At 57.2% G+C, this 27,713-nt stretch overlaps 1 protein-coding gene across 1 annotated transcript in view; it reads right to left on the bottom strand.

Moving 5' to 3' along the window:
• Window positions 1-31: 31 nt before the first annotated feature.
• Window positions 32-27,713, bottom strand: part of Nacc2 (NACC family member 2) — a 62,436-nt gene continuing 34,754 nt past the window's right edge. The window contains exons 3-6 of the mRNA XM_076845105.2: window positions 9,042-9,206; window positions 6,749-6,854; window positions 6,088-6,185; window positions 32-4,930 (exon numbers count right to left, since the gene is read on the bottom strand). Of these exons, the coding sequence (XP_076701220.1) occupies window positions 4,419-4,930; window positions 6,088-6,185; window positions 6,749-6,854; window positions 9,042-9,206 (881 nt within the window). The 3' untranslated portion in view covers window positions 32-4,418. The remainder of the gene's footprint in view (window positions 4,931-6,087; window positions 6,186-6,748; window positions 6,855-9,041; window positions 9,207-27,713) is intronic.

The following is a 27,713-nucleotide window of genomic DNA, read 5'->3' as shown; positions in this document are numbered from 1 at the left end:
ACCCCACAAGTCAAGCAAAGCCCAAGATACATGGGTTTGAACTGACTTTATTATTCTGTAAATGTGAATTTTACAAAGCGCTTTACAGTTAACGATGACATCGTTTTGTCGTGGACTTCTGCCGTGTGACACGGCTCTGAGCACGCTTGCTCGAAGCCCTCGGGGTTCCCTGGTCGCTTGCGCACATTGCTGTCGGTTTAGTTATTGATACAATGTTGTCAGCCATGGCTACAAAGTAACAGTCTGGTCGCTAGGGAGAACAGCAGGGAAGGGCTGAGAAAGGCAGGAAGGACACAGCAGGCTCTCCCAGCCAAGACTCTGGCTCTGTGGAGCCCTGGACAGCACAACCAGTGACCTCAGTGCCTTAGTTAACAGTCGTGAGTTACAGTACTACTTTAACCCCCAGACAGAACCTTTCAAACAACTGTCTCCTCTTCAAGTCTTTCCTCCAAACATTCTGTCGAAAGGATGAATGTTCTCTTTGCACCCGGTGCCATCCAAACGTTCAAGTCAAAAATATTTATACATTTTATACTTAGTTCTTTTTTTTTTTTTTTTTGTCTGCTAAAAATAGTATTGCAAGTTTTGGCTTCTTTTGACATAAAAATCACAATCGTGTGCAAAACCCTAACAACGGAGGCAACTGATCAGAACACAAGCAGGTCATCCAATCTGAATGCTTTAGATTCTGCATGATTTTCCCTCTTTTTTAAAACAACAAAACAAACAAACAAAAGCAAAACACCTTTGCCATTTTAGAAACATCTTGTAGCGAGCCCTGTGAGCTCACGCGGTGGCCGCACGGAGCTGGCTGGCTGACAGGAACAGGCAGCATCATTCTCAAACAGTAGTTAAAGCTGAGAGGCTTCTTCGTGCCCCCTTCCCAGTAGGACTGGCTGCTGACAGAGGCAAACAGGTTTCTCCCACTTGGGCAAAGATACTTTCATAAGAAGAGCCCCTGGGGGGCCGAAGCAGGACCCAACGGGGAGGCTGGGCCAAAAGACCAGCTGTTGAACAGGACCAGGCTTGCCTCAGGACAGCAGCTGGCCACTAGCCCCTCCTAGGTCCTTCCTTAGCCCTCCTCTGGCTCTGAACAGATCCTGGGAAGCCAGGAAGGATGGTTTTCAGTGGCGGGAGAATGAGACCACACAGCCGGTTCCCCTCTACCTGCCCAGCAGTCATGCATTGCAGGGTCCCCGGAGGGTCCCTCCCTGCTGGCCTCTCACACAGCTGCGTTCACAATCAGGGCAAAAGTAAGACACCAAATCAGATGCAAACTGAAGCGACCACAGAGAACTCGGTGAGCAGACCTGGTGCAGAAAACAAGACAGAATTCAAGTACCAAGGCGCCGGCCAGGCGGACCGCCCCTCCAGCTCACAGTATCTGTCCCGTCTCTGGCCCCTTCCTCTGGACCTTTTGCACTTGTCCCAGCTGCCTCCAGGGTTGTCCCCTCTGGAAGGGCAGGGGAGGGCAGAGCGGTGGCTGGACCCCCAGGCTGGCCACCTGCCTCAGCAGCTCCAATGCGGTCCAGTCCCGACTGTCCTCCTGGAAAAGGCGCCAATATAACTTAGCTCTATAATAGACTCTATATAGTATATGCGTATTGCTAGTAGTCAAGCTTGGGAATAAAGGTGCAGACATCTCATAAATACTGAGTGGCTCGTCTCTGGTCTACAGGGTCTGGATGAGTCAGGGTCACGCGCGCAGGACAAGACAGCCCCCGATTCTGGAATTAGTCATCTTGTAAACAAAGGAGGGGGGAGGGTCCGGTTTTCTTAATTGGTTTTCCTTGGGAAAAATGATCAAAAGATGCTAAGGCACTCTGGAAGGCCCCTCCGAGCCCAGGCCCGCTGCCCGCCCGCCTGCCCCGCGGTACATTCAGGATGCAGAGGGAGCGCCCCTGGCAGGTACAGTCATCGGCCACGCACGTCTGCAAACGCTCCCGACCATGTCCCCTGTGGACACATTAGTGCAAAACGCTCGGCCTGGCCCGCCTGGGGCACAGGGAGAGCTCAGAACCCATTCACATTTAATTATTATTATTTAAGTTTTACCTATAGCTCTTGCCTTCCTTACCCAGAACAAAACAGACGGCGATTATAAACAATTAAGGGACAGAGGTCACAGGACATTGTGCTAGCCCGAGCAATGGTCAGGCATTCTGTGCGGCCACCACCTCCTCTAGTGGCCAGTGGCACCCTCCCTGTGCTGGCCCAGGGTGGGGGACCGTGCCCACTTTGGAGTGGAAGGGAGAGAGAGAGAGCCCTTCTGTCAACAGCCAGGACAAGTGGGTCCACCTCCCAAAGGTCCCCAGGGATGGTCAAATTAAAGTGCAAATCGGGGGGTGGGGGCGGCAGATGAAGGAAAAACTCAGAGAAACCAGGGCGAAGCTCAACCTCACCCAACATCCCCTCTACTGGCCCCTGGCCTCCTCCCAGTGTCAAGAAGGCTTGGTCCAGGTTCTCAGAGGACACCCTGGGGACTCCAACCCACAAGAGCCCAAGTGGGAGGAGACAGGTAGAGGGAGCTTACCTCTATGCCTGAAGGTTCTAGGTGCTGGTAGGAGTGGTCCTGCAGCCACCCAGCACCCCAGGAATGCAGGCTTTGGGTCTCCCTGGACTCAGGCCCCAAGGGACAGGTAGAGGGGCCAAGGCCAGATCCCGAGGTGCCCAACCCTGGTCCTCCTGCTCCCTTTCCAAAGTCACTGGATCTCCATGGAGGGCAGAGGCATGCTGGGCCAGTGTATGAGGGGCCCCCTGTGAGGTCTCCCCAAGGCCTCTCCACATGGAAACAAGGGGCCTGGTGGGAGGAGCCCCAGCTCCCCATGTGGGACCCAGTGCCCAGCACTGCAGCTTGGGAGAGCCTGCCCACGAGTGCATACAGGAGGGGGCAGCTGAGTTCAGGATGGACGGAGGGAGCAACAGACCCTTCAAGTCTGGGCATGGGGGTCCCTGGCCACACTGGGAGTGGCTGGGTCTGCAGGCAGTTCCTGGACAAGGCAGAGGAAGAGACTCCTGGGCAAATGGCTCTGTGAGCCCCACCACACAGAGGACAGCACTTCAAGGTCAAATCGAGCACTCTAACCTCCAGCAGGCCAGCTAGCCTCCATGGCCCTCTCCACTGCCCCCACCTGCCCCTGTGGTCTCTTGACCCTCCAGTCCACCGGGAATCCACACCTGCAACCTGCCCTAGCTCAGGCCCGAGCTTGCTGCCCACTCAGCAGCCTTGGACACCCAGAGTCGCCCAGGGCATGAGTGAGGGGCATAGCAGGGGCCATTCCACCCTGGCCCTGCCCAGGTGGCTGTGCCTGCTCAGCAGAGCCCCCAGGACCCCTGAGTTTGACCTCACACATTCCTGCTGCACTTACCTGGGGCCCCATCTCCAACAGGAGGTGACAGGACCCTGGCCCGGGCTGGGGGAACATGGCATGGACTCATCCCCAGTGAGCAGTAGGCTGGGGCTAGCGACACCGTCCCTCCCCAATTTTTTGCTCTTTTGGGTCTGAAAATTTCCAATATATGAAACAGATCTGAACTAAACAGAAACACTAAACAAAGTAAAAATCCCAGAGTGGCTGGGGAGTCAGGGTAGTGAGGGCAAGACCAGCCGCGTGTGTCCCATGGTGGGCACAGGGTGGCAGCCCTACCCCATGGGATGGCAGGTAGCCAGGCTGAAGCCAGTGGTGCCCTGGGGTCAGCAGGCCAGCCCCTGGGGCTTTAGGTGAACCAAGGAGCCACAGGGCCAAGGCCGGGCAGAGGGAGGACATGGTGGTGGTGGTGGTGGTGGTGGGAATTAGGGTTCTTCCCCCACCCCAGGTGACTAATAGCCACCTCTGCACCACTGCCGCTGGTCCCTGCACACACACACACTCACACACACACACACGCACACACACACATGCACACACCCATACAGGTGGTGTCTTAGGAAGAAGGAAAAAAGGGATTTTGGCCCCTGGGGGCCCAGTGCTGCCCCAGAGCCCTGGTGGGGTCCCCATGATAAGAAACGGAGTGTCGTGTGCCCACCTGTCACAGGCACCTACTGCCCAACTTCCCCTTCTGGGGCAGGAGGAGCAGGAAGGTGGGTGAGGCAGGGGCAAGGCTGGGCATGGGGGCCTGGGCCTCTGGCCCCCTCCCCAAGAAGCGGGAGGGGAAAGCTACAATAGGAGACTGACCTGGCGGGTATCAGAGGAGCCCTGGGCCCTTCTCCCAGAGCGTGGCCAGCGGCCTAGCTGTTTACAGTATAACGATGCATTTGTTTCCTTCATCCATTTTAAATACAGGCAGAATAAAAATCACATTTTTGTCAGGCAGCAGTAGCAGTTCAGTAGGTAAGTGGCTTGATCACATTTGTCTGTATTAGTAACGCATGCAAGCAGCTCTAGTACTCGGTCCCTTGTGAGTGGCCACGCGGGCCCTTACAAAGTCCCTGCATAGGTGCCCTCCGGCCTTCTTGTGGCTGCGGCTGCTGGCGTCTGGGGCCTGCTGGAGCTGGTGCTGCCCTGCTCAAAGGGCTGCGGGGGGCTCTGGCCATCGGGAGGCAGCGGCTCAGGGGCAGCCACCTCCTGGATGACGGAGCCAGCCCCATCAGCCTCCTCGCTGGCTTCGAAGGCAGGGTTGGCGGCGGCGCTCAGATCCACATTCACAGCATCAGTTCTCAGAGCCACGATGGTGGCTGCGTCGCTCCGCCGCTCAGCATAGATGCGCTGCTCGAACACCTGTGCAGCGCCGGGTGGGAACTCGGGGTCCAGGGGCAGGCTAGCAGCCGAGGCGCCCATGACGGTGCGATACATCTCCACGCCCTCCGGCAGCATGGACTTGATCTTGGGCAGCCAGCGCTTGCGGACGCGGCGAGCATTGGTGCACATGTCCGCCGCGATCACATTCATCTCGCTCTCCTTGAAGCTGGGCGCGAAGTTCTGACAGTACACTGTAGGGGCAGGGGCGGGAAGGGCATAAGACACCCTGCACGGGCCAGCGGCCAATCCCATGGCAGGGACTTGTAGGGACCATCCCCTGACTCAGTCCCTGCTGGTTGGGGACCAAGTGGCCCCAGAGACTCTCTTGATCTCAGCCATGGAAGCAGTGGTCTATTTTCTCCCTGGTCGGTCCAGGAGGCCCATGGGGACAGTCTCTGCCTGGTGGGGTGGGACAGCCCCCACTGCCCACCCAGACTGGACTCCTTTAAGCTCTCCAGGTCTCCCCACCTGCAAACTGGGACCTGTTGCAGGGCCCTCCTCACAGGGCAAGCGGAGTGAGAAGTCAGTGCACCCAGAGCCTTCCCTGTCCCCATCCTCAGGAGCCTTGGACAGCGGCTGTCGCCACCAGTTTGGAAAAACTCTCCTTGCTCCACCAGGAGCCTCACACCAAGGCCAGGCTCAGGTCCCCCAAACAGCAGCAAGCTCAGGGCAGGTCCTTCTGACAAGCTCTGCTGGGAGCATCAGACACACCCCGACCCCACAAATTCCTGGGGCCTGGCTGTCACCCTGTGCTTTTTATTTTTATTTTTTTGGGGGACTATAACCACTGGCTGCCAAGGCTCCTGCTACACAGGGCCTTCTGCTAAACAGAATTAGCCTCAGAGGGATTTTTTTTTTTGGAGAAAGGGAGATGTTTCCTGGGCCACTGGCTGTGGAAGGCTGTGCCCTGGGCCAGTCTGCCTGCGCTGGTGCAGCGGCTCCTTCCCCATCTGGGGCACGGAGCTGGGTGGTGTCTGCCACAGAGAAGGACCGGGCTCCGCCCCGCCACCCAGGAGCGGGAGGCAGAAGCCGGCCGAACAGATGGCAAAGGCTCAAAATAACCTCAACATGTAAATAAGGGGTTTTGTTCAAAAAGGAAAATTAGATCTATTTCACATATTAAAATAGTTCCGCAGCTGAATTCATCATGCTTGGAAACCTCCCAAGGACGCTCACACCTCGAGCCGGCTCTGGTGCTGCTCTTTTCCTTCTCTCACGAGTGCGCTCAGGGAGAGCCGGGTGCGGTGGAGGACCCGCTGCCCACCCAACCTTCTGGGGCTGGGATCTGAACCCAAGGGAGCTTCCAAGCTCCCAAGAGACCCTCCCAGAAACCCCAGGGTCCACTCACACTTCACAGCATTCAGGACCCGGCTGTCCAGTGGCTTGCGGCTCGGGTCACTGGTGGACGAGCGGATACCTGTGCCGCAGCTGTTGGCCAGAGTGTTCCTGCAGAAGGGTGGGGATGGGACGGGTTACAGCCAGGCCAGAGGGGACTCGAGGAGGAGCCCCCTCACCCCTCGCTGTGGCCCCCTGGCACTGGGGTGTCTGTCACAGGAGTCGGGTCCATGTGGAGTGCAGGCCCAGCCTCCCTCTAAGGGAGAGGGAAAGCAAAGACCCCAGGGCTCAGTGAGTGACTGATCAACTGGGCCAGGAAGCTGATGCGCTGGTCCTGACCTCGTCTGCAGGGACCCTGGGGTCACCTGAGCAAGCTGCCTAGGCATGGGGGCAGGAGCTCTCCTAGCCCATAGTGTCATGGGTACAGTGCTTTCCACTTCATTGGGGGGGGGGCACAAGTCATTTGGGAAACACTGGCCCCTCCCTAGACCCAGCCCTGGTCCAAGGCGACTGGTCACCCTCCTGGAGCCTCCCCTGTCCTCGCACTAACAGGCTCTGTTGAGAAGTCAGGAATGCACAGAACCTCCACTGCTGAAACCCATGACAACCAGACAGATCACAGCCACAGGAGACTCTAGAACCTTCTGAAGGTCTCCCTGGTGCCTCCCACTTACCTGTCAAAGAAGGTGGCCAGGAGTCTCCGTAGCAAGACCTTGTGCTTCACCCCTGCACAGAGGTGGCAGTTCATGAGCTGGCCACGTGTGATATAGACCCCGGAGCCTGTGGTCAGCAGACATCAACATGTTAGACCCATGGCCTTATGATCCAAAACCCAAGGCTCATGACCTTCAAGAGCCAGAAGAGGTGAGCAGGGCCCCAGGGCCCCAGGGCCCCAGGACTTCTGCTTTGCTAGGAGCCATCTCAGCTCCCACCCACTGGTCCCTAAGATATGCTCCATGGAGGCCACCTGCCACCTGTACAACTGGGACCCAGCAGGTCTTGAGAAAGTCACGGTGTCCACACCACTTGATGACACACCCTGCTCCCAGCTCTCCCTGGTGGGCGGAGGCCCTGAAGGCAGGACGCAGCCACCACAGCCCTGACCACCTCCCTGGGCATGTGCTCTGAGGGGCTGGCTCTGTCCCTGTGTGTGCTTTCTGCCCTGTCCCTTCCCAGGCAGCAAATGGGGAGACAGACGGCACTTCACCTGGGCCAGCTAATGTCCCCCAGGGGCATCAAGGAGAATCCAGCCAGGGCAGAGGAGTGACCAGGGAGGCCCATGCTGTAACACCCCAGGAGCTCCCCAAGGCCTGGTGAGCAAAGGACCTCCAGAGAACTGAACCTGCCTGACCAGTGGGGAGGTTATGTGCACACTGGACACTGCCATGTGTGAGGGCAGCTTACCCAAATCACTTGGCCACCCCACTGTGTGCAGGAAAAAGCAGGGTGAAATCACTGAAGGGTACACCAGCCCTTGCCGGTCCCGTGGCTCTGTCAGTGACCTCTTATTCGGGTCTCCACTATCTGATCTGCAATGGGGCCCTGAGGACCAGACTGGTGCCCCAGGGGAAGGAGCCAAGGCCGTCCAGTTCTGGCCCAGGAGGAACCTGCTTTCACCTGGGGAACCTCGCTTGGTGCCCTCAGCACCAACTCTGCCCTGGAAAAGGTGCCGGCACCGTTGGAGGAACCCTCCCTAGCTCCCCAGGGATCTGTTCTGGGGACAGCAGTCTCAACAACTGGGAAGGCTCCACTCCCTGAAGTCCACATGCCCAATACCCAGGAGCCCTGAATTCTTCCCCAATCCTGCCACAGACCCTCCTGTCAGAACCTGGGCCGGCCCAACTCGGAGGTTACTCCATCCTGAGCATCTCTCCAGCCCCAGCACCCCACACCTTAAACAGAGGCTGCCTTGGAGGGTGGAGGGCAGAGGGCAGAAGGCACCCCTTCCTGGGACCAACCAGGCCAGAAGCCTCCTGGGATCCTGTCCAGTTCTCATGATCCATCCAGCCTGACACCCACTCTCCCTGGAGCAGCTGTGGCTATTAGAGACAGCAGGGCAGGGAGTAGTGTGCCCCAGCCACCAGAGCAGCCCTTGCCCACCACACACTAGCCAGGAAGTAGGGCTCTGGTAAGGCCAGGAGTCCCTGTGAGCTGAAAGGCAAGGCCAGCCCAGACTGTTAGCTGCCCACCTGCAGCCCAGTGGTGAGGTCTGCCTCAGGCAGCAGTTCCCAGACAAGGGACCACTGGGCAGAACCTGGAGCACAGGCGGCGACTGGGAGCCAGTCAGAGGCAGACCAGGCCTTTGGGGGAGGGGGACAGCTTGGTGCTGGGGCTGGGGGAGGGCCCCCTCGGGACCCCGTCCAGCCTGCATTTGGGACTTCAGGGGCAAACCAAGAAAAGAAATGACCAGAAAGTGGCTGAAGAGCCCGAGGTACTGACAGTGCCATGACTTTTTAACCCTTTGCTGAGTAGCCCTAAAATCCTACAAGGGGCTGGGAGGCCAGAGGAATCCCAGCGCTGGAAAGTCCAGGCTCTGGGGAGGCCTGCAGCCCACATGGGCTTTCAACCCCACTGCGTTCCCTGTTCCTGCAGAATTCCAGCCTGGACTGAGAGCTGCCACCCGGAACCTCTGGTCACCACTCTCTCAGGCTGGCAGTGGGCACTCACATGAGAAGGACAGTGGTGACTATGGGACTTGGTTCAGTCTGTGACCTACATTAACACCACGAATGCAGCCCTGCCAATCAGCAAGGCGGCCAGCCCAGGGGATTCAATTAAAATGCTAAATTAATTCAATTGAATAACTCCTCTTAATGACACATTCTTCTAAAAGGAAATTAGAGGAAATTTAAGATGTTCTTTTTTTTTCCTTTGACTGATTGGTGATGAGTACATTGTTCATAGTTCTGAAAAAAATAAAGGGAGAGAGGACATTTGCATACAATAGACAGGGTGGAACATCCTCACCTGCCACCAGCTCCAGCTTCTCCCCAGGGTCGCCCTCCGAGTAGAGCTTGGGGTGGCAGCGGTACCCAATCTGGCTGATGAGGCTGGCTGGCAGCGCCACAAGGTCACGGCGGATGAGGACGCAGGAGCGGCTCTCCAGTGGCACCGGCTCTGGCTTCTCTTGCACTGCAGCACAGAAATCACCTGCTCAGGTGGGTGTCTGCTGGCCAGGCTAGGCTAGGCTGCCCTGCGCCTGCCCACCATGTCCCCTGATGCTGGGATTGGACCTGCTCTGTGCCAGCCTGTGCCAAGCCAGACCCACTCCAGCCGTCCTCCAGGCCTGCTGATTGCAGCAGGTTCGGCTGGCTCAGCCCTGCCCTGCAGGAAGCCTGAGCGAATGAGCAGAGGGAGTCAGTGAGGGACACCCACCAGGACCAGGACACTGAGGGCTGGAGGCAGCTCCCAAGGGGTGTCCCCCTGCAGGGCTGCAGGCCAGGGGGAATGAGGGCTTGTGCTAAGCAGGAGGCCAGAGAGGAGCCTGAGCCAGGAGCAGGAGGCAGGACAGCTCCTCCAGAGGCACCATGGCGAGAGATGGGGCAGCAGCGGGGCCTATGCCTCTGAGCCAGGGGGAGTGCCCAGCTCTGCCTGAGGAGCGCTGGCAGAGGGAGAGGCCAGAGTTGCAACCAGGTGCCAAGCAGCGGCAGACCCCAGGATCTCCCCAACCAGCTCCCTGGAAGAGGCAGCGGGGCACAAGCAGCCCTGTTTCATGGGTCAGGGGACCAGGGGACTTGGCGAACGTGAGGAGGACATGGCCTCTCAAACCACGTCAGTGTAAGGGGCTGGTCAGGCAGATGCAGTGTCACCGCAGGCAACTCCAGGCTCCTGCTGCCTATCAGGACCACTGCCGGGATGGGCAGCCAGGGCCCCGGGGCCACCTAGGGCCTGCAGCTCTGCAGTGTGCGTCCACTGCACTGCCCAGAGGAGGACATTTGGGACTTCATGGGCAAACCAAGGAGGTTACTCCAGTCTGAACACCTCTCCATCCCCACCTCCTTCAGGTCTGGAATCACCCAATGCTGCTCCCAGGTACCCAGGGCCCCTTGAATGTGCCTACACCATCCCCAGAAAGCAGGATGCCAGCCAAAAGCATCAGCTCTCCCCTGAGCACAGGTGTCCAGGCCCTCCCCAGACCTCCTGACCAGCTTGGTCTGCCAGGTTCTCCAGCAGGACACCACAACTGGGGTTCAGGGTCCCCTCCAGGGTTCACAGTGGACTGGATCAAGACCCTGCATCTACCTACTGGGTACTCCGAGTGCTGTAAGCCAAGGATGCAGCCTCACCCACCCCAAAATCCTGCCCAGTGCTGCCAACGCACCCCTGAATGTATGTCCCTGCTGCCCCTCAACCCATGGAGCCTTGCCATGGCCCCTGCCCTGACCCCCAGGGTCAGTAGCAGGTCAGCAGGGCTCCAGTAGAACCAGCCTGTGTTCCCACAGGCCACCATGGCCACCAGGCTTGTGTTCCTGACTCAGACACCTGGCAGGCCACACGCACAGCAACCTGCTCACACAGGACACCACCTCACTCATTCCAATGTCCCCAGCGCACAAGGTGGTCCTGAGAGAGCCACCTGACCCTGGTCAGAGGGTCCTGTTCTGGGCAGGCTCCTCACGCCTGGCTGGGCAGCAAGGCCCAGGTGAAGGCCCAGGCCCATCCCTCCCAGACCCATGGAGGTCCGTGGGTAGGCAAAGGCCCTGCCACTGAGACAGTCCTTGCTCAGTGAGGGTGGCAGTTCCCTTGTCACCCTCAGTGGAGCCGGAAGCCCCTGTGGAGGAGGGGCTTGTAGGATCTGGTACTTAGACACCCAGAACCTGCTGGCCCTGAGACTCCAGAGTCCTGGGGGCGAAGGCAGGTGGCTCAGACTTGGACAATCAGAGCAGGTCACTCCAGCAGAGCCAGCACCCATCCCCACACCACAACCCGCCTTAAGGGGCCCCAGGACAACACCTCAGCAGGGGCAGCTGTGGAGGGCTCGACAAGGGTACGTAGCAGGGGACCCCAGTAGGAATTAGCTGTAAGTCATCGTCCCATCAAGCTTCTGAGGGGGAGGAGTCAGGGCTACCCAGTCTCTGAGGGCCAACACCTGGGTAACAGGGTGACACCATCCACCCCCAAACCACAGGGAGCAGCTGCGGGAGACTGCAGGATGGGCTCTAGTCCCGAGGGTCTGGCAGGAGTGGGTGGGGTGTCAAGACCACCTGCAGCTTAGCGTCCACCTCCAGGGTGTGGAATCACCCAATGCTACTCCCAGGTCCCCGGGGCCTCCACCTGTTCCTGCATGGCTTCAGACCCTAAGGGAGTGGCTGCCACCCAAGCTCAGAATGAGCATGCTGAGACCTTAAGTCTGACTGTGGCTGAATTCCAGGGAGAAGGGAGATCTCCCAAAGGTAAAAGACACCCCAAGTAAGCACAGAAGCCAGGAAGGTGGCCGGCTGCAGGGGTAGACCCAGAGTCCCTCCTGCCGCTGGAGGGTCAGCAGGGTCAGATGGCACTTTCCACCCAGTGGAGCATCGGAAAATCCTTACAGCCTGGAACCCCCTGGGGGCTCAGGGAATACAGAAAACAATCTGGGTGATATTTTAAAACATAATTACCCGCCCCCCGCCCCCCTCAGCCCGCAGTGATTACACATGCAGAGGAGCCGGCCAAGCTGCGCGGTGGCATTTACATAGAGCGCTCCCATCCACAACTCCCCTGCCTCGAGATGTTTTTCTCAACAGCAGAAGTTGTTTGTGCTCAGCTCGCATGCCCCTCCCCAGCCCCAGCCCAGCTCCCCAAGAGCCAGAGCCTGTCAGCACCAGAACACCCGAAAAACCGCTTCTATTTCTGCTTTGCCGAGTGTCGGATGCTGCCGTGGCTAAAAATACCCTGAACTGAGTTGCAGCTCATCTGCAAAGGTGTCTGAACTTCTTCTGCACCCCACCCCTTCCCCAGGCCTCCGATCACCAACCTGAGGGGCTGCAGTCACCACCTGGAGCGTGGAGAGCTGAACTGCTCACAGGGTGTTAAAGGAGCACTGGAGATGTGTTCAGAGGGGAGCTGGGCAGCTTGTCCCTGCAACTCCACAGGAGGACCTGGGTGGGCCGTGAGCAGGGCAGGGACCCTACAGGTCACACCAGGACTAGTCCCATGGCCTCCTGGTGCCCCAGGACTAGTGGGGTCCCCAAGAGGTGCTGCTGCCTTCACCATCAAGGGCCTATGGACCAAACTGTAGTCTCCAGGACTGCACTGCAAGGAGGGGCCACCAGCTGTGTGTACAGAGAGGCGATCAAGTGCCCTCCACACAGCGGTCACAAGGGAGAGACCTGGAGCAGCAGCTCATCTGGGCAGACGGGGCACCAGCCGGGAGGGGGGCGAACCCTCCCTCTGGGTATGTGGCTGCACCAACACATGGGGGCTCCTCTGGGCTCCTCAGGGGGCCCCGTCGAGCCTTCAAGGCCCCACAGGGACCCAACATACGGAGAAGGAAAGGAACCCTGGGGATCTGGAGCTGAGGGACATCAGCTGACACCAAAGGACAAAGCCTATGGGACTGCACCTGTGTGGGTCCCAGAGTCACCTGACTCCTGGAGACAGGTGGGTGTGGGGGCAGGGTGGGGGTCTGTGCAATGGGGATGGATGTGCTGTGGACTGAGGGGCGATGGCTACACAGCCCTGAGGACACGCTCGATGCCGCAGTGCTCGTAAGATGACTGTCACAGTCCGCCTGACAGTCTGCGCATCTTAGCACAACAGAAACACTTTAAAAAGGAGGAAAAGAGGGGCCTGGGTGTTGCTCTGTGGTAGAGCATGTGCTTAGCCCACGTGAGGCTCCAGGTTCAATCTCCAGCACCAGAAAAAAAGACAAATGGAAGAATGAGGGGTGCAGGTGGACGGGAGCCCTGGCCCCCCACAGGCCTTCTGCAGCCCAGCACTCCAGGCCAATGCATGGACTCTGCCCAGCAGAGAACTGCCCAGACTGGTCCAGTTCCAGCCTCCCATGCATGAGGCATCCTTGGGGACTGACCCAGAGGACCCAACGACAGGCAGCATGGGCAGCCCCCATCCCAGGAGCCCCCACCAAGAAATCCTAGCCGCTGTCCTGCCTGCCATCGGTGCCAGCCACCCTGGTAAAGGTCCCGAGAACCCTGGGGCAGGGGAGGGAGGAGGAAGGAAGCCTGGCCCCACAGAGTATATACCATCCCTGAAGATGCAGAATAGGAAAATGAAGCCCTAGTTCTTAATTATAGAGAAATAGACAACATAAACCCAAATTGATGGGAAAGCGCTGACTCACACTCTGGTTTTAAGACTCCCTGTGCAGCGATAGTAATCAAGGCCACGCGGTGCTGGTGCAAGGACAGACACGCGGCTCCACGGCACAGAACAGAGGCCCTCAAGTAGACCCCATGGGGTGCTTAGCTGGGTTTCCACCCAGGGGCACAAGTCACTCAGTTGTGGTAGTGACAGACCCCCTCAACAATTGGTGCTGAGCAACTGGCCAACCATGTGCAAACCAAACCAAAGCTGCCCTCCATTGGACCTCGCACCAGCACAGAAGGCACAAAAGTGGATCTCACACCCAACACCAAACAAGAACCTTTCAGAAGAAACATTCTTGGGATAACAGAAGTAACTGATACCTGGACCCCACCAAAGCAGAACACCTCCATTCTGCAAAAGAAGGTAAGACAAGATAACCACAGGCAGCAGAGCCCACATCTGACGAGGATGTGCATCCAAAACTGTAAAGAGCTCTCAACACGGAACAGAAGAAAACAGCCCAGATTCATGAGAGAGACAGAGTCACAGATGGAGCTCGGCACTGAAAAGATGCTGCATGTTGTCGGCCGGGGGGAATACAAGTTGACCCTGCGAGCAGCCACCCACGGCCGCCAGAATGGCTGGACCAAGTACATCAGCATCGCCAAGGGCCGGGGAGGAACGGGCACAGGCACAGCCCTGCACGGCTGGTAAGAACGTGGGACGGCTGAGCGGCTCTGCAAGAGGCCTGGCCAGTTCTGTAAAGTCACAAACACTCCACATCTGACCCCGCAGCTGACCCACAACTGCGCCTCAGGTTCACCCAGGAGGAGTGAGAGGCGGAAACTGCCGCAGAGAAGGCCGAGCAGGGCGGGAGCCGGCCCTGCAGAAAGGCCTTAGCGAATGGGTACGGCATGGCCACCCCCAAAAGGGGCAGTGGTCAGCAGTGAAGAAGAATAGACTGTGGGTACACAACTCGGATGAGTGCGAGACTCTTCCCGCTGGGCAGAGGGTGCCAGGATCAAACGGCCATGTGCTCATCACCATGTGGCGTTCTCCAAGACAGACTCCAGGCTCAGAGTGCAGACCAGTGGCTGCCAGAGCTTGGAGTGGTGTGTGCACGGCCCTCTAGGAGCAGCCTGGGAGGATCGGGGAATGGCAGGTCACCTGGCCCAGGGTGGCCTCCCAGCTCTGGGCCACAGTGGCCTCGACTCACACAAACACACACGTGGTGCACAATCAAGCACGCATAGGCCACCTGGGCAGCTGCCAGCCTGGCCTGAGCCAGACTCTGGTGATCTGCAAAGGCCACACCCCTGACCGGTATCCAGTGGTGCCTGGGTCCTAGGAACAGGGGTACAGGGACACACAGGGCGGGGTGGGGCAGGGGCCATCCCTGGGGAGAGGCTTCAGAACGCTGGCTATGACCAGAAGGGGACGTGGGGACTCTCCAGGAGAGCACCATGCTGAGACAAGGGGAGCCCCTCTGGGCCCCTGTGTGCCACACAGGACTGTGCCCCACCATCTGTGCACAGCCCCTGAGCCTCATGGTCCAGTGGGCACTGCTCTGGGAAACCTTTCTCCTGGCACAGGGTCCCAGCTAGCCAGATCAGTCTGTCCCAGGACCTGGCATTTTCTGTTGTACAGAGACATCCAGTAAGCACTTCATATGTGCAGGCCTTGGTAGTACCAGTAGTTTCTAAAGTGGTACTTCCTCATGCACAGGCTCCTAGAGCCCTGCCTTGCTCCAGAAAGGGGCATCAGGCTGCACCCAGTGGAGCAGAGGTGCACTGCTTGTAAGACGCCCCTCTTCTATGTGCCAGGGGACAGAAATGCCATCAGCATAACCACGCCCCCCACAATCACTGGCATCCAGTCCTGGGCCTGGCTGTTGCTGAGAGTCCTGGTGTCATCCTGGGCACCCAGAACCCCCGCTGGTGCCTCTATTCACAGGTGTAGAACATGAAGGCCGAGATGGGCACGTCGGATGCAGACGAGCACAGGCCGGGCACAACAGCCAGGGGAGGAAGGACGGGCAGAGACGGAGCTGCCACACACCCTGCTCTGCGTGCCCTAGAGCAGGACAGCAGGCACACAGGCCCTGCAGCCACCTGCCACACACAGGGGTGAGAACAGCTGCGGTGAAGGCAAGGGCCACAGGACCCGCCCTCCACACACCCCATGCTGGCTCAGCCTGCCACCTCTATTCTTGGCACCTGGGGCTCCCATGACTGACCCAGGCCAGCTGACATGTCCCTGCAACATGCCCGGCCAACACCCTCCCAGGAGCAGGGTCTCCAATCCCAGCAGCCATGGCTGCTTTAGCCCAGGCGCATCTCTGCTGCCTACTCCCAGGTGCCCAATCCAACCTGGAGGCTCCCCATGGTCCCTCATGGTCTCTGGACCCTCAGGCAGCCATCCTGGAAATCCTTCTCATTGCCCATCCAGCTGCATGCCTTCTCTTGCTCTCCCCACAAATTTCTATACCTGTCCAATGACATCCTTGAACTATCTTCACAGCCTCCTTGTCCAGCCAGGGGATAGTCTGACCAGGGGCACTGGTCAGTGTGGAGGCACAAGCAGGGTTCTGGGTGCCCGGGATGACACCAGGACTCTCAGCAAATAGCCAGGCACTGGATTGGGCACACACACATGGGGTATGGACAAGACCGGGGCGTGGTGTGCTGTGAGCACCTCCAGGAGACAGGCAGCGCTGTGACCAGGTACTCCCAGGGAGATCTATGTACTGTCCTCAGACTGGCACCAGCTACGCAAGACCAGATACACTGCCTGTAAAACACCCCAAAGACTCCTGGTGGGGTGGGCTGGAGTGGCCAGTTTTAGACTAACCCCTTCACTGGACAATGGTGAGAGCCTCTTTTAAAAAGGGCCCCCAGGTGGCCAGGATTGAGGGGCTGAGACCCTCAGGAGAGGGAGCTAGGGCTGGAAGCAGGTGTCCAGGGACCTGGACGGGCATTCTGGTGCAAATCCACGGCTTCCCCCAGGACAGCTGCAGAACCTAAGTGGCACACGCGTGTGCAGGACAATGCCGAGGAAGCAGCCACCTGGACACCAGGAACCAAGTCCAGGACTTAGTGTCTCCTGTATCCAGGAGGACCTGCCAGAGAGTACCAAGCTCCCAGCTGGAGACCCAGAACAGGTCTGGGACGCTGAATAGACTGCAGGTGGCCTTGACCCGGGGGGAGGTCCCCCAGGCTGCAGCCCTTCCAGGGGCAGTTCCCAGGCTCCCCCGGAGCATCCTGGTAACCCCTTCTAAACTGTGCCTGGTAATTAGTAAAGCAATGTCAGGAATGCCAGGAAACAGCACCAAATTGGGGAGGCGGGGGGGGGGGATCTACAAAGAGACACTAGATACAGACCAAATTATACAAAACCAATTTGCAAAAAAGACATTAGATAAGACAATTAACAGACGCCGACTTTAAAACAACTGCTCTGAATATGAGCAAGAAACGTAGGTAACAAGATGGAGACTCTCACAGGAAACTAGAATCAATAAGAAAGACCAGAGCCCAGAATTAAACAAAAATACAGTAACTGAAATTACGAGTTCAGAAGAATGGTGAAGAGAGAAATTAAACAGAGCAGATGGGGAGATTTGTGAACTGGAAAATAATTCAACACAAAATATCCAGACGGAAGAAGAAAAAAACAAGAGGCCAAGACACAGGAGAGAGATGCGTAGAGAAAAGGGGCGCGGGCAGCCTCGCGGTGTGCACCTGGGCCCCAAGAACCCGGGGAAGGAAAGTCTCCAGACAGAAGGGGCAAGGCCAGAGAGGTGAGGGTGCAGGAGAGGCCCACAGCCTGACGGCCAGGAGGCTCCTGGGATGGAGCACAGAGGCGTGGCTGTGGGCTGGAGGGTGGCGCAGGCACTGACGTGAGGACGGCGAGGCAGCTGCATGCTGAGGGGGCCACCCCTGAAGGAGCGGATGGAAACTCACGACATCTCACGAGAAAAAACAGAATAGGACACAACCTGGATCAGGGGACACAACCTGGATCAGAGGACCATGGCAAATAACCAGCATGATGGTGCCTTCAGCCCAGAGCACAGTGAGATGAGAGCACAGCTCCCAAGGTAAGAGCTGCCGGGGGGGCATGGGGAGTCCCGGGCAGGAGGTCAGAGGCTGGAGTCAGGAGCCCCCAGCCAGCCTGGGCAGCGCAGTGAGGCCCTGTCAAGAAATAACCGAAAGGATAAAGAAATGTTGAAAGCCAAGAAAGCACGGAAACCATTCAGCCCAGCGCAGCCCCCGGGGGTGTGAAGGCAGGAGTACTGCAGTGCTGCAGGGACCCTCCACGACACATCCATTCAACAGCGAGAAGAAACCAGCCTGCGGTCAACACATGTCCAGCATGGCCAGCAGGAGCTGGGCAGGCCACGCCGTGAGTGGTGCATACCATCTCTGTTCAAGCCAAGACGACAGGGACCACCTGAGGGTGCTCAGCTCTGCCTCAATCTGTGGTGCAGCATGCTGGGGACCGGGGGGACAGCACCATTTCTCTGCAGTGCGTCTGGGAGCCATGCAGGGCATGGAGCAAGTCCCCACCAGGGCCAGAGCAAGGAGTGGTCTGACAGGGGATTCAGAAACTGCTTCTGAATTGCTGCAGAACTCCAGGGTCAAGGGGAAGATATTTTCATCTGGATAACAATGAAGAGAATATAACATTTCAAAATCTGTTGAGACTTGGGGGCATAGAGCAGAGGTTGATCATGTGTTCATCATGCATGAGGCCCTGGGTTCCATCCCCAGCACCAAAAACAAGAAAAAGCAAAAAAGAAGTAAGAAAGGCTGAGCAGGAAACATGGAGCATGTTTCAGAAGGTTGAGGCGCTGAGGCGCTAACAGGAAACCTACTGATGGGGAGAGCAACAGGACAGACTACCCAAGCACACCAGCACCAGCGTGCTGCAGCGGGGTCTCGGTCCCAGGAAGGGCCTCACAGGACAGGTTCTCTGCTGCTGGGCCACATGTGTCTCTGGCTTTTGCTTTGGCTTGCTTGTTTTTAGAAAATGATTCTTGCTGGGTGCAGTGGTACACACCTGTAATCCCAGCAGCTCAGTTGTTTATAATCTCAAACAACTCAGTGAGGCCCTGTCTCTAAATAAAATACAAAATAGGGCTGGGATGTGGCTCCGTGGTCGAGCACCCCTGAGTTCAATCCCTGGTACCCGTCCCCACCCCACCCCCAAAAAGGAAAGTGATTCTTTAAAAAATCTGTTCTCCATCCCTAACTCATGGGCTGTGCAGGCCCCAGGACAGATCAGTGCCCATTCCTGTGAGACAGTGCATCACAGAACAACTGCCTCCTAATGGAGGAAGCATTAGCTGAAGCCAACGGACGTCTGGAAGACACAACTTGCCAGAACTAACACACAAAGAAATGGAAATTCTGAGCCTGTCCCAGCACAAGTGAAGAAACAATCTGAATAATTATCTCCCTGCACAAAATCCAGACAGCATTCCACAGACTCTTCCAGATCATTAGTAAAGGGAAGCAGCCAGGTACAGTGACCAGTCCTGCAATCCCAGCTACCCGGGAGACCCAGGCATGGAGATCAATTTGTCTTATAAGGGCAGATAACCATGATATCAAAACAAGACATGTCCCTCAAGGAAATGAGAGGCAACGGTGGGAAAGCAGGCCGGCCTGCCGTGGGAGGCTGTCACATAGAGCCAGGGCCTACTTGGCGGCGGGTAGGGGGAGCAGGTACAAACCTGGTTTCCCAACACTCCGGCCAGGACCATCCTCAGCAACACCTCTGGGGGTGGGGGCTCAGGTCTGGCCAGGGACAGGTGACTTCCCTTAGAGTTATCAACCCCTGGATACCTGGCACTGGTGGCTTCTGCCCAAGGCCCTCTTCTAACAGATTAACTCGGGGGCAGGAGTACAGAAGGACACTATATCAAAACTGGGTTGATATTCACTAAAGGAATACAAAGTTGCTCCAATATTTGAAAAAGCAACCAATGTAACTAAGCACATTGACAGAACAGGAGGAAATCCGCCCACACGAAGATAGCCCCATCCAGGTGGTCCCAAGATGGCACCTTCACTGTGTGCAGACGCACCCTGATGGTCCCACACGTACCCCTATGTGAGCACTGCCTGACTGCGTTTAGGGAAGAAAGTTGAGTGGAATTTCAACTTACTTGTCGGGGGAGCCTCCCAACCTAGCAAGAGAATGACCTTCCTTAATGTGACAGAATGTATCACCTCAAGGCCCTGAAGGCACATCCCACCCAGATCTAACATCCCACAGCCAGGACTGCTCTGCGCCCAGCCTCCTAGCCCAGGGCCTGCGTCCATCCTGGGCTGAAAGACAGAAAGTATCAAAAGCTTTTCCTGAATGTGGAAAGGAGACAAGGGTGTACAAGAAGTTCGGGGAGTCCATGAGGCAAGGAAGCAGAGCAAAGGTTAAGGTTGGGATTAAAGCTGTCCTTGTTAGCCCACGGGTGGTTACATAGACAGAAAACCCAAAGGCATCTGCAGGTGAAAGATTAGAGCAAACAAGTACATTTGGCAAGGTGACCACATGTGCGAAGTAATTCTTTTTCTGTATTTTAGAAACATTATTTAAAAGGGAAACTTAAATATCATGTAATTAGAACCAAAAAAATGAATTTCTAAGAATAAATCTTGGAAAGGATGTGCAGAGAACTAGCACATATCCCCCCCAAAACTTGAAAAAGAGTAAACGGAGGGATACACCACATCCAGGGCCTGGAGGACCCAATTCTGTGAAGATGTCAGATTGCCCTGGACTGACCTGCAGAGTGGACACAACCCCCAATTCCAGCTGGCCAGTGTGGCAGGATTCCACAGAGCACAGGACAGTGCAAAGTGTGGCAGGGCAAGACCCCGAGAGCCACAAGACAGGGACGCCTGGGCCTCACAGGGGGCGCCAGGGGCAGGACTGGGGTCAGGGCAAGCTCCCAGCACAGATATCTGGAACACCACAGAGGGGCGCTGTCCTGCCAGGCAGAAGATGCCCTTCCTGTGACAATTGGCAGGTGACAGATGGTGACAAGGGCAGAAGGGGGCTGGAGCCCAGTGTGGCGCCACTCCCATGGGTTCCAGGCAAATGCAGGAGAGCCCAAACCCGACCACCAGAACAGCACACACGTGGAGGGAGCTGGCCGGCTTTGGACACTGCAGCTGGAACTCATGCTTCTGAGTGTTTGGTTTTGAGGGGGGGTCTCAGTATGTTGCCAGGCTGGTCTTGAACTCCTGGGATGGAGCTATTCTCCTGCCACAGCCTCCCAAGGCGCTGGGGCTGCAGGTGTGCGCCACCATCCAGATGTGAACTCGTGATCTGTGTGTGTATGTGCTGTGGTGGAACCCACGGCCTCTGACATGCCAGGCAAGTGCTCTACCACTAAGCTGCATCCCCGGCCCTCACGATTTTTAAATATGTAGACCTCAAGCTCCAATTGCTAAAAGATTATAAAAACAGACACCTCCGCAGCAATGCAAGAGCCCAGCACCCAGGGCTTGGTTTGTTCTGTGGTGCTGGGGATTGATTCCAGAACCTCACATGCGCCAGGTGGGTGCTTAGCACTGAGCTGCACCCCAGCCCCAGGTCCTGGGTTTTAAAAGCCACTAGGCTGGGTGTGGCTTAGTGGTAGAGCACTTGCCGGGAGTACAGGAGGCCCCAGCGCTGCAGAAATGAACGAGTAGATGAATAAATATACTCCCCACTGAAAGGGAAGGAACCGATTCCAGGGATGGGAAGGGAAAGTGTAAAAGGAGCCAGGGAGATTTTGCTGAGCAAGGCAGTAAGAAAACGCTTAAAAAAAATCTACACTGATGGTAAATAAATCATCACAACAGACGAAGGAATAAAATAAATCAGCAGGCGCTAGCGGTGGGAAGCTCTCTGCTACAAAAGACTGCGACCAACCAGCACAGCCGCGTGGGGCTGGAAGTCACCTTCCTCACAGCCTCAGAATGGACTCCAGGAGGACCCCAACACCAGGACCGAGGAGGTGACTGATGCACAGGGTAGCGACCAGCCCCTGATGCCAAGGGGGAAGCAGAGGCTACCCCACCAAATCCCAAGGTGACACCACCATATTGACCCAAGCTGTGTGGCGGTCCCCCAGGGACTTGCAAATCTGTGGACCGGCAGCCGTGCAGCACCCAACGCCTTCCTGGGACGAGAGCAGAGCGCCCAAAAGAGAGGTGGTCTTTCCAAGTAACCTGACAGGGCTCTGGAAGAAAGTGTTAGGAAAGACCCAGCCGAGGGATCAGCCTGGAGAAAGGGCGGCAATGACCACCCCGACCCAACCCAGGCCACGCCGGACCCTGTGTGGAGCACTGGGGGCTGCACAAGTGGACCGGCGGAGCTTGCACCTGAGCCAAGGCTGGGCTGTGCCCGCGTAACAGGCTGTCAGGTTAGAAGAGGCTCTGCGTTAGGAGACAGGCAGAGGGCGGTGAGATGGGGTGCTCACCCTCCAGAGACCCCAGGGGAAGGGTGTCCACAGCACATCTCTAAACTGTTCTTGAAAATTTTTTTCAAGTTTAAAATTAATTTGAACAACTTTTTTCTTATAAATGGAGATTACATATTGATCTCAAGGTGAGAAAAAGTTTCATTAAATAGGATGTAAAAGCTGCTATACATTCAAAAATTTAATAAACTTTACATCAGAGTTCTATTACGAGGGGCCGGGGGCATAGCTCAGTGGCAGAGCACATGCTTAGCAGGCACAGGGCCCTTTGTTCCACCCCTAGCGCCCAAATAATAATAATAATAATAACAACAACAGCAGCAGCAGCAATAGTGATACAGTTATAGTAATAAAATGAAAAGTCTCGTGGAGACGACGCCTGCAGCAGGTGTGCCTGGCACAGGACACCGAGGAGAACACATAGCACATATATTTTGGGGAAAAGGACAGAAAAGTTACTGTGCAAAATTGGGGCAAAGCATTTAAACAGGAGCTTCACAAAGGAGAGCATCCAAATGGCCAGTAAACCCTCGATGGCGCCTGGCACCCCACACACCCGAGCTTCGGTTCAGTGCCACTGTGGGGCTCGAGACAAGAAACCACAGACACTCGGCCACCTCACGTGCTCCAGCTCTAGCATCGAGCTAAACACTAACAGACTGAAGACCACAGAGGAGTGATCCTGGGGCGGGGACACCACTCGGCACACCACAGGGAGACCAAGTGGTGGCACAGCAGGCGGCATCACGCTGGCTCTTCCAACAGGCCGAGCAGCAAGGACAGCAGAACAGCTCGAGGGGGCAGAAGGAGAACGTGACACGGGGACGAGGTGGGGCTTCAGAACAGCTTCTCCCAACAACACAAGAAACACAGGCCAGCACCCGCGTCCCGGCCCAGAGGAGAATGCCCGAGAGCGGACGGATGGCAGACAGCCTGGCACAGGTCTACCTGGAGCCCGGAGGCAGTGCCCCAGGACGACCTCTCAGGTCAGAAACCCGGGACAAGCCAGAGGCGTCTACTGCACACAACAAGGTGACGGCCAACCCACGATCCACGTCCAGCCACAGCATCCTTCAGAAACAGGCGTCCACATGTGACCTTGACGCCCATCAGGCAGATTTTTAAGAGAGGTGCTGTAAGGGTGGCTGTGGCTCGTGGCAGAGCGCTTGCCAAGCATGTGGGAGGCACTGGGTTCGATCCTCAGTGCCACATTGACAACTGAAAAAATATTTAAAAAGCTTTGTTTAAAAAAAAAAAAGTGCTATAAAGACATTTTCAAGCTCTTCAGAAGCCATCACTGGTGAAACACAGGACGTGAGAAAGACAGGGCAATCCCAGGGGAAGGAGACCACACAGCGAGACCGCCCACCAGCACGGGCTCCGCGGGGGCAGAGGAGCCGCAGGCACCTGTGTGCGTGTTCAGAGGGGCTTTCCCACGGAGCAACCCTTCTTGACATGGTCCAAACGGGCCACAGACCTAGATGTGAGACCCCAAGTCAAGGATGGGCAGAGACACACGTGAAAGACACTCAACGTGGTGAGTGCTAGAGAGATGCAGGTTGAACCGCTGTGGAGTAGAACAGACCCCCTACAACGGCTTAAAGAAAGGGAACACCGAGTGCCGAGAAGAAGGTGCAGGGCCTGGATCTCCCCCCATGGTGGGATCGTGAATGGACGACCACTCTGGAAAACAGCCGGCGGCTCCGGGGATGCTGACGCACACTTGCTACACAAGCCCCAAGGCCAGCCCACCACCACCCGCTTCACTTACCCTCCAGAAAAGAAAACGAAAGTGCGTCTGAAAACCGGCTCGCGGAGTTCACGGCAGCTCAGGTCACCCCGTCAGGAGCCTGCAGCCCTCTAACAGCAGTGGACACATATGCCGAGGCCCCACCCACGGCCCAGCCATGAAAAGAATGAAACCCTAAAGCACATGCATGAACAGCTCTCGGATGCCAAGACTCAGTTCTAAAGGCACAGGCTGCGTGTGACTCCATCTACGGGACCAAGACAGAGCTGTTGCTGCCAAGAGTAGGGAGAAGACATGGTGACTGTGGGGCGGGGCCCGTGGGAGTGGAGGGACCGTCGTGTCATAGCCGGGCGGTCACCAGCTCCTTGCACTTGTTTTAACACAGAGAACTGAGTCTGACGGCATATAAGTTCTTACAATGACAAAAGAGAACTAACAGCTAGAAATGATGACCTTATAAGGCTTCCTGAACATGAAGAAGTAAAATGGGACACCAGGGTACAAAGGACCAGGGGAGGCAAAAGAAGACACTGCTTTAGGAGTCAAGTTCAACAAGAGGGTTAAGATAAGACCGAGATGCAAACACCGACTCTAGAGCAATCCCAAACTGCAGGAATAACTAATAAGTCAACTGTGGAGTTTAAAAAAATGCCATAAGGTACCCAGTGAAGGGCAGTGGAGGACAGTGCCAGAGACGGGAGAAGGCAGCAAGAGCAAGTAAAATCAGACGGCAGGCTGGACGTGAGGCATGGGAATCACATCTGCACCCGGGCGTATGGACTCCAGATACAAGGCGATGGTCAGTGTCCAGCCCCTGTTGTCTACAAGAGGTGGATTCAGGATGTAGGCAAGTGAGAAGCAGAAGCCTTGGAAGAGCCAACAACAAGCGGACACTAAACCCAAGAAAGCCAAGGCCAGGCACGGCTCTAAGTGCCTGCAAAGTGTGTGCAGCCAGGTTCAACCCCAGAAGGAAGGGGAGTGGGAGGGGGAAAGGAAGACAGTAAGACAGCAAGTGGACCGGCTGGACAGATACGGAAGTAAACTGCCCAGATGAACAGATCCCGTGGGAGACCAGATGACCACAGCTGGAACAAGGCAAAAGAGGGAATCTGAACAGCTCTGTCTGGTGGGACGTGGGGACTAGGTGGACTGCAGTCAGCGGTGACACTGGTGGCTAAAATAAATGGGAAACTTAGAACCTCCCCACAGGTCACACACTCCAGGCCAAATGCCTTCCCTGTGAACTGCTTCTCTCAAACACCAGGAAGCAGACCGCAGTGACAGGCGCTGCCGTGGCCCTCACGCTCTAGGTTGAACCCACACCAACTGAGCGTCCGCAGACGTTCCCAAGAAACCACAGCAGGAGGAGCCACGGAGCGGGCAACCCAGGCAGCTGAAGGCTGCCTGGGAAGAACGGACCCGTCTGCGCATCTGGTGGCTCCTATGGAGATAGACCACGGAACAGAGCAGAGCACGCATGAGCTCCGCACCCCTGGCCAACGAAGGCCTCTTCAACAGGCTGCAAAAAACACTGCCCAGAAAATAAAACACAGCAACTGGTCTTCATCCAACTTCTTCTGGTCTTTGAAATACACCAATAAGATGATAAAAAGTCAGGTCAGACGAGGAAAAATATTTGCAATATACACTGACAAAGGAACTCTTAAGACACTTAAGAAAAGTGAAAATGGGGAGTCCCGGGCCCCAGTGGACGTCACAGAGTGAACACCTAACAGGAGAAAAGTCCCACAGCAGGACCCACTGCAGGGGTGCGAATGGAGCAATGAGGGGGTCCTGCCGACCACCCCCTGGGGTGGAAGAGGCTGAGCCAGTTAACAGGTGGCACCTGCACTGGCCAGAGTACGGGCACCTGAGCTCTCCAGTCTCCTGGGAGGACACACCCAGCACCTGAGCCAGCCGTTCCACAGAAGCAGACATGGGTCCACACAGACCTGCCCGGGGACATGCACTCTGCCCTGGTGGCCCCGCCACACCATGGAAGAACACGCAGCTGCGACAAAGCAGGAAACAGGTACGTCCGCCACATGGGATCCCAAACACGGCCAGGAGAGCAGATGGAGTCTCCTGCTGGGTGGTCGCACTCAAGCAGATTCTAGGAAGGCAAGTGACAGTGACAGAAAGCAGGTGGCAAACCTGGGACACGGCGGACCAGTGAGAGGACCGCAGGGAAGCACTGGGGGGTCCAACTGCCCTGTGTGGTGACCGTGAGGGCGCTCGACCTGAACACTTGACCTTGCACCTGCACGTAATGCCTCAGTAAGGAAAGACCCAAAACGCAAAGGGAGGAGGAAACAGCCTCGCAGGCCTCGCGCTGGACACTGGTGAAGGCCCTGCTCCTCGCATAGGCCCACCCCGCCCCACCCCGAAGCTCTGACAGCCAGGCTTGCCCAGGCACAGGATGAACACCTGCGGCCACCGGACAGCGGAGGGGAAATGGCTGCAGAGGACGGAGAGCCTCGGGGGACAGGAAGGCTCTCTCGGGTGGCGATGGTGCCCTGGAGACTCGCGTGGGTGTTCTGCCGCAGGTGAGTCACTCTCACCCAAACTGGCTCAAGTAGAAATCTCTGGGTGTTCAGGGGCTTGGGGAGTAGACAGGAAGCTGCGTGGACATGCTCAGCCCTGGACCTCTCCCAGCAGAAGCCAAGGACAGGGTGGACAGGGCAATTCTGGGAGGCCACCAGTGGGCGCTCCCAGGGAAGACCACAGGACAGTGCTTGGGGTGTCCAGGGACCCACAGGACAGCCACTTTATGCTTGGTAGGACAGACACACAGGGACTGGCACCTCCCCTGCCTGGCCAGAGCTGCCCACTCGGTGGTCATTTAAAAGGAAGATACACTTAAAAGCTGCCCATCTGTGCCAAGGGTTCTTGGCCTCACCCCAGCCATGCAGGACCCAAAGCACCCTGCTCCCTGGGACAGGGAGATGCCAAGGGACTACAGGTCTCACTGAAAAGGGACAGGCGGAGCGGGAATCTCTGCTGCTTCCCTCCAGAGCCAGGGGCCCTGTGATGTCACACTGGGCAGGCAGGTGTACCACCACGCGTGTCCAGAGCCTGGACAGTGGCTGAGGCTTCGTGCAGGGCTGATACAGGCCCTGAGTGGTTCTAATTTGCCCTGGGTTCAGGCAGCCCTCACAGGCCGGCCCATGAGGCTGGACACTGGGCTCAGCCATGGACTTCAATTTGCTGTCCCACAGAATGGTATGCAGGAGACTGTGTGGAACCCCAGAAGCAGCAGCCCAGGGTGGGGGACCGACAAGCTGCAGCCCCCTTGGGAAGGGGCTGACACCGACGTGTGTGGCTGGCATAAGTACTAAGGCAGGCCTTTGCCTCCGACATCAGAGAGTGACAGCTGCCAGCCACAATTAAACATCTGCCGCCCGGGAGGGCTGGCCCACGTGTGGGCCTGCTGAAGGGCAGAGACGGGGAGGCTGCGAGGGCCCCGTGGGACCCAGGAGGTGGAGAGAGGCTGGGCGGCCTGCCCCAACTCTAGCTAAGGCCAGGACAAGGAGGGCAGGCTGGTGCGGTCGGGCGCACCCTCCGTGGGCTCCTCCCCATGCCCGGCCTGCGCCTGCTCCTGGCCTCACGGGCCAGGGTGACACCAGCCCCAGCCACGCTCGGTAGCTGCTCAGGGATCTGCATGCTGTCCGTCTTCTCAATGGCAAAGCAGAGGCAAGGCAGCAGCATGACCTTCTGGCCACCACACTGGCCTGGGAGACCAGGTGGGCCCAAGGAACCTGGGGACAGTTGGAGTCCTCCATCCCCACCATCCCAAGCTGACCCAGGTGCGCAGCCTGGTGGGGGCAGCCAGCACTCCTGGGTTAGCCATGGGATATGCAGACACCTACCTGGCCAGAAGCCCTGGAGAGTTCAGGTGACCCTGGCCCTGAGCCCCACCCTCTAGGGAAGGGCGGGTGAGGAGTGGGGTGGCTGTGTGGGCCAGGACCAGGTTCTGCCTGGGCGCTGGGGCTCTAGAGAAGCCGGTCCTGACGTGCTTCACGTTGGGATGGGCGCAGGCAGACTGAGTCTCTAGAAGGGGACCCCGTGTGTGTGTGCACCCATGTGTGCTGCACTCTGAGAGCTCCCAGCAGCCCAGGGAGCTGTGCTGGGCACAGACACTCTAGCCCTGCGACACATCCCCCTGCCT

This window comes from Callospermophilus lateralis, chromosome 2 (genome assembly GCF_048772815.1).
Source record: "Callospermophilus lateralis isolate mCalLat2 chromosome 2, mCalLat2.hap1, whole genome shotgun sequence".
NCBI classification, from domain to species: Eukaryota; Metazoa; Chordata; class Mammalia; order Rodentia; family Sciuridae; genus Callospermophilus; species Callospermophilus lateralis.
This window is presented reverse-complemented; position numbering and strand designations above follow the sequence as displayed.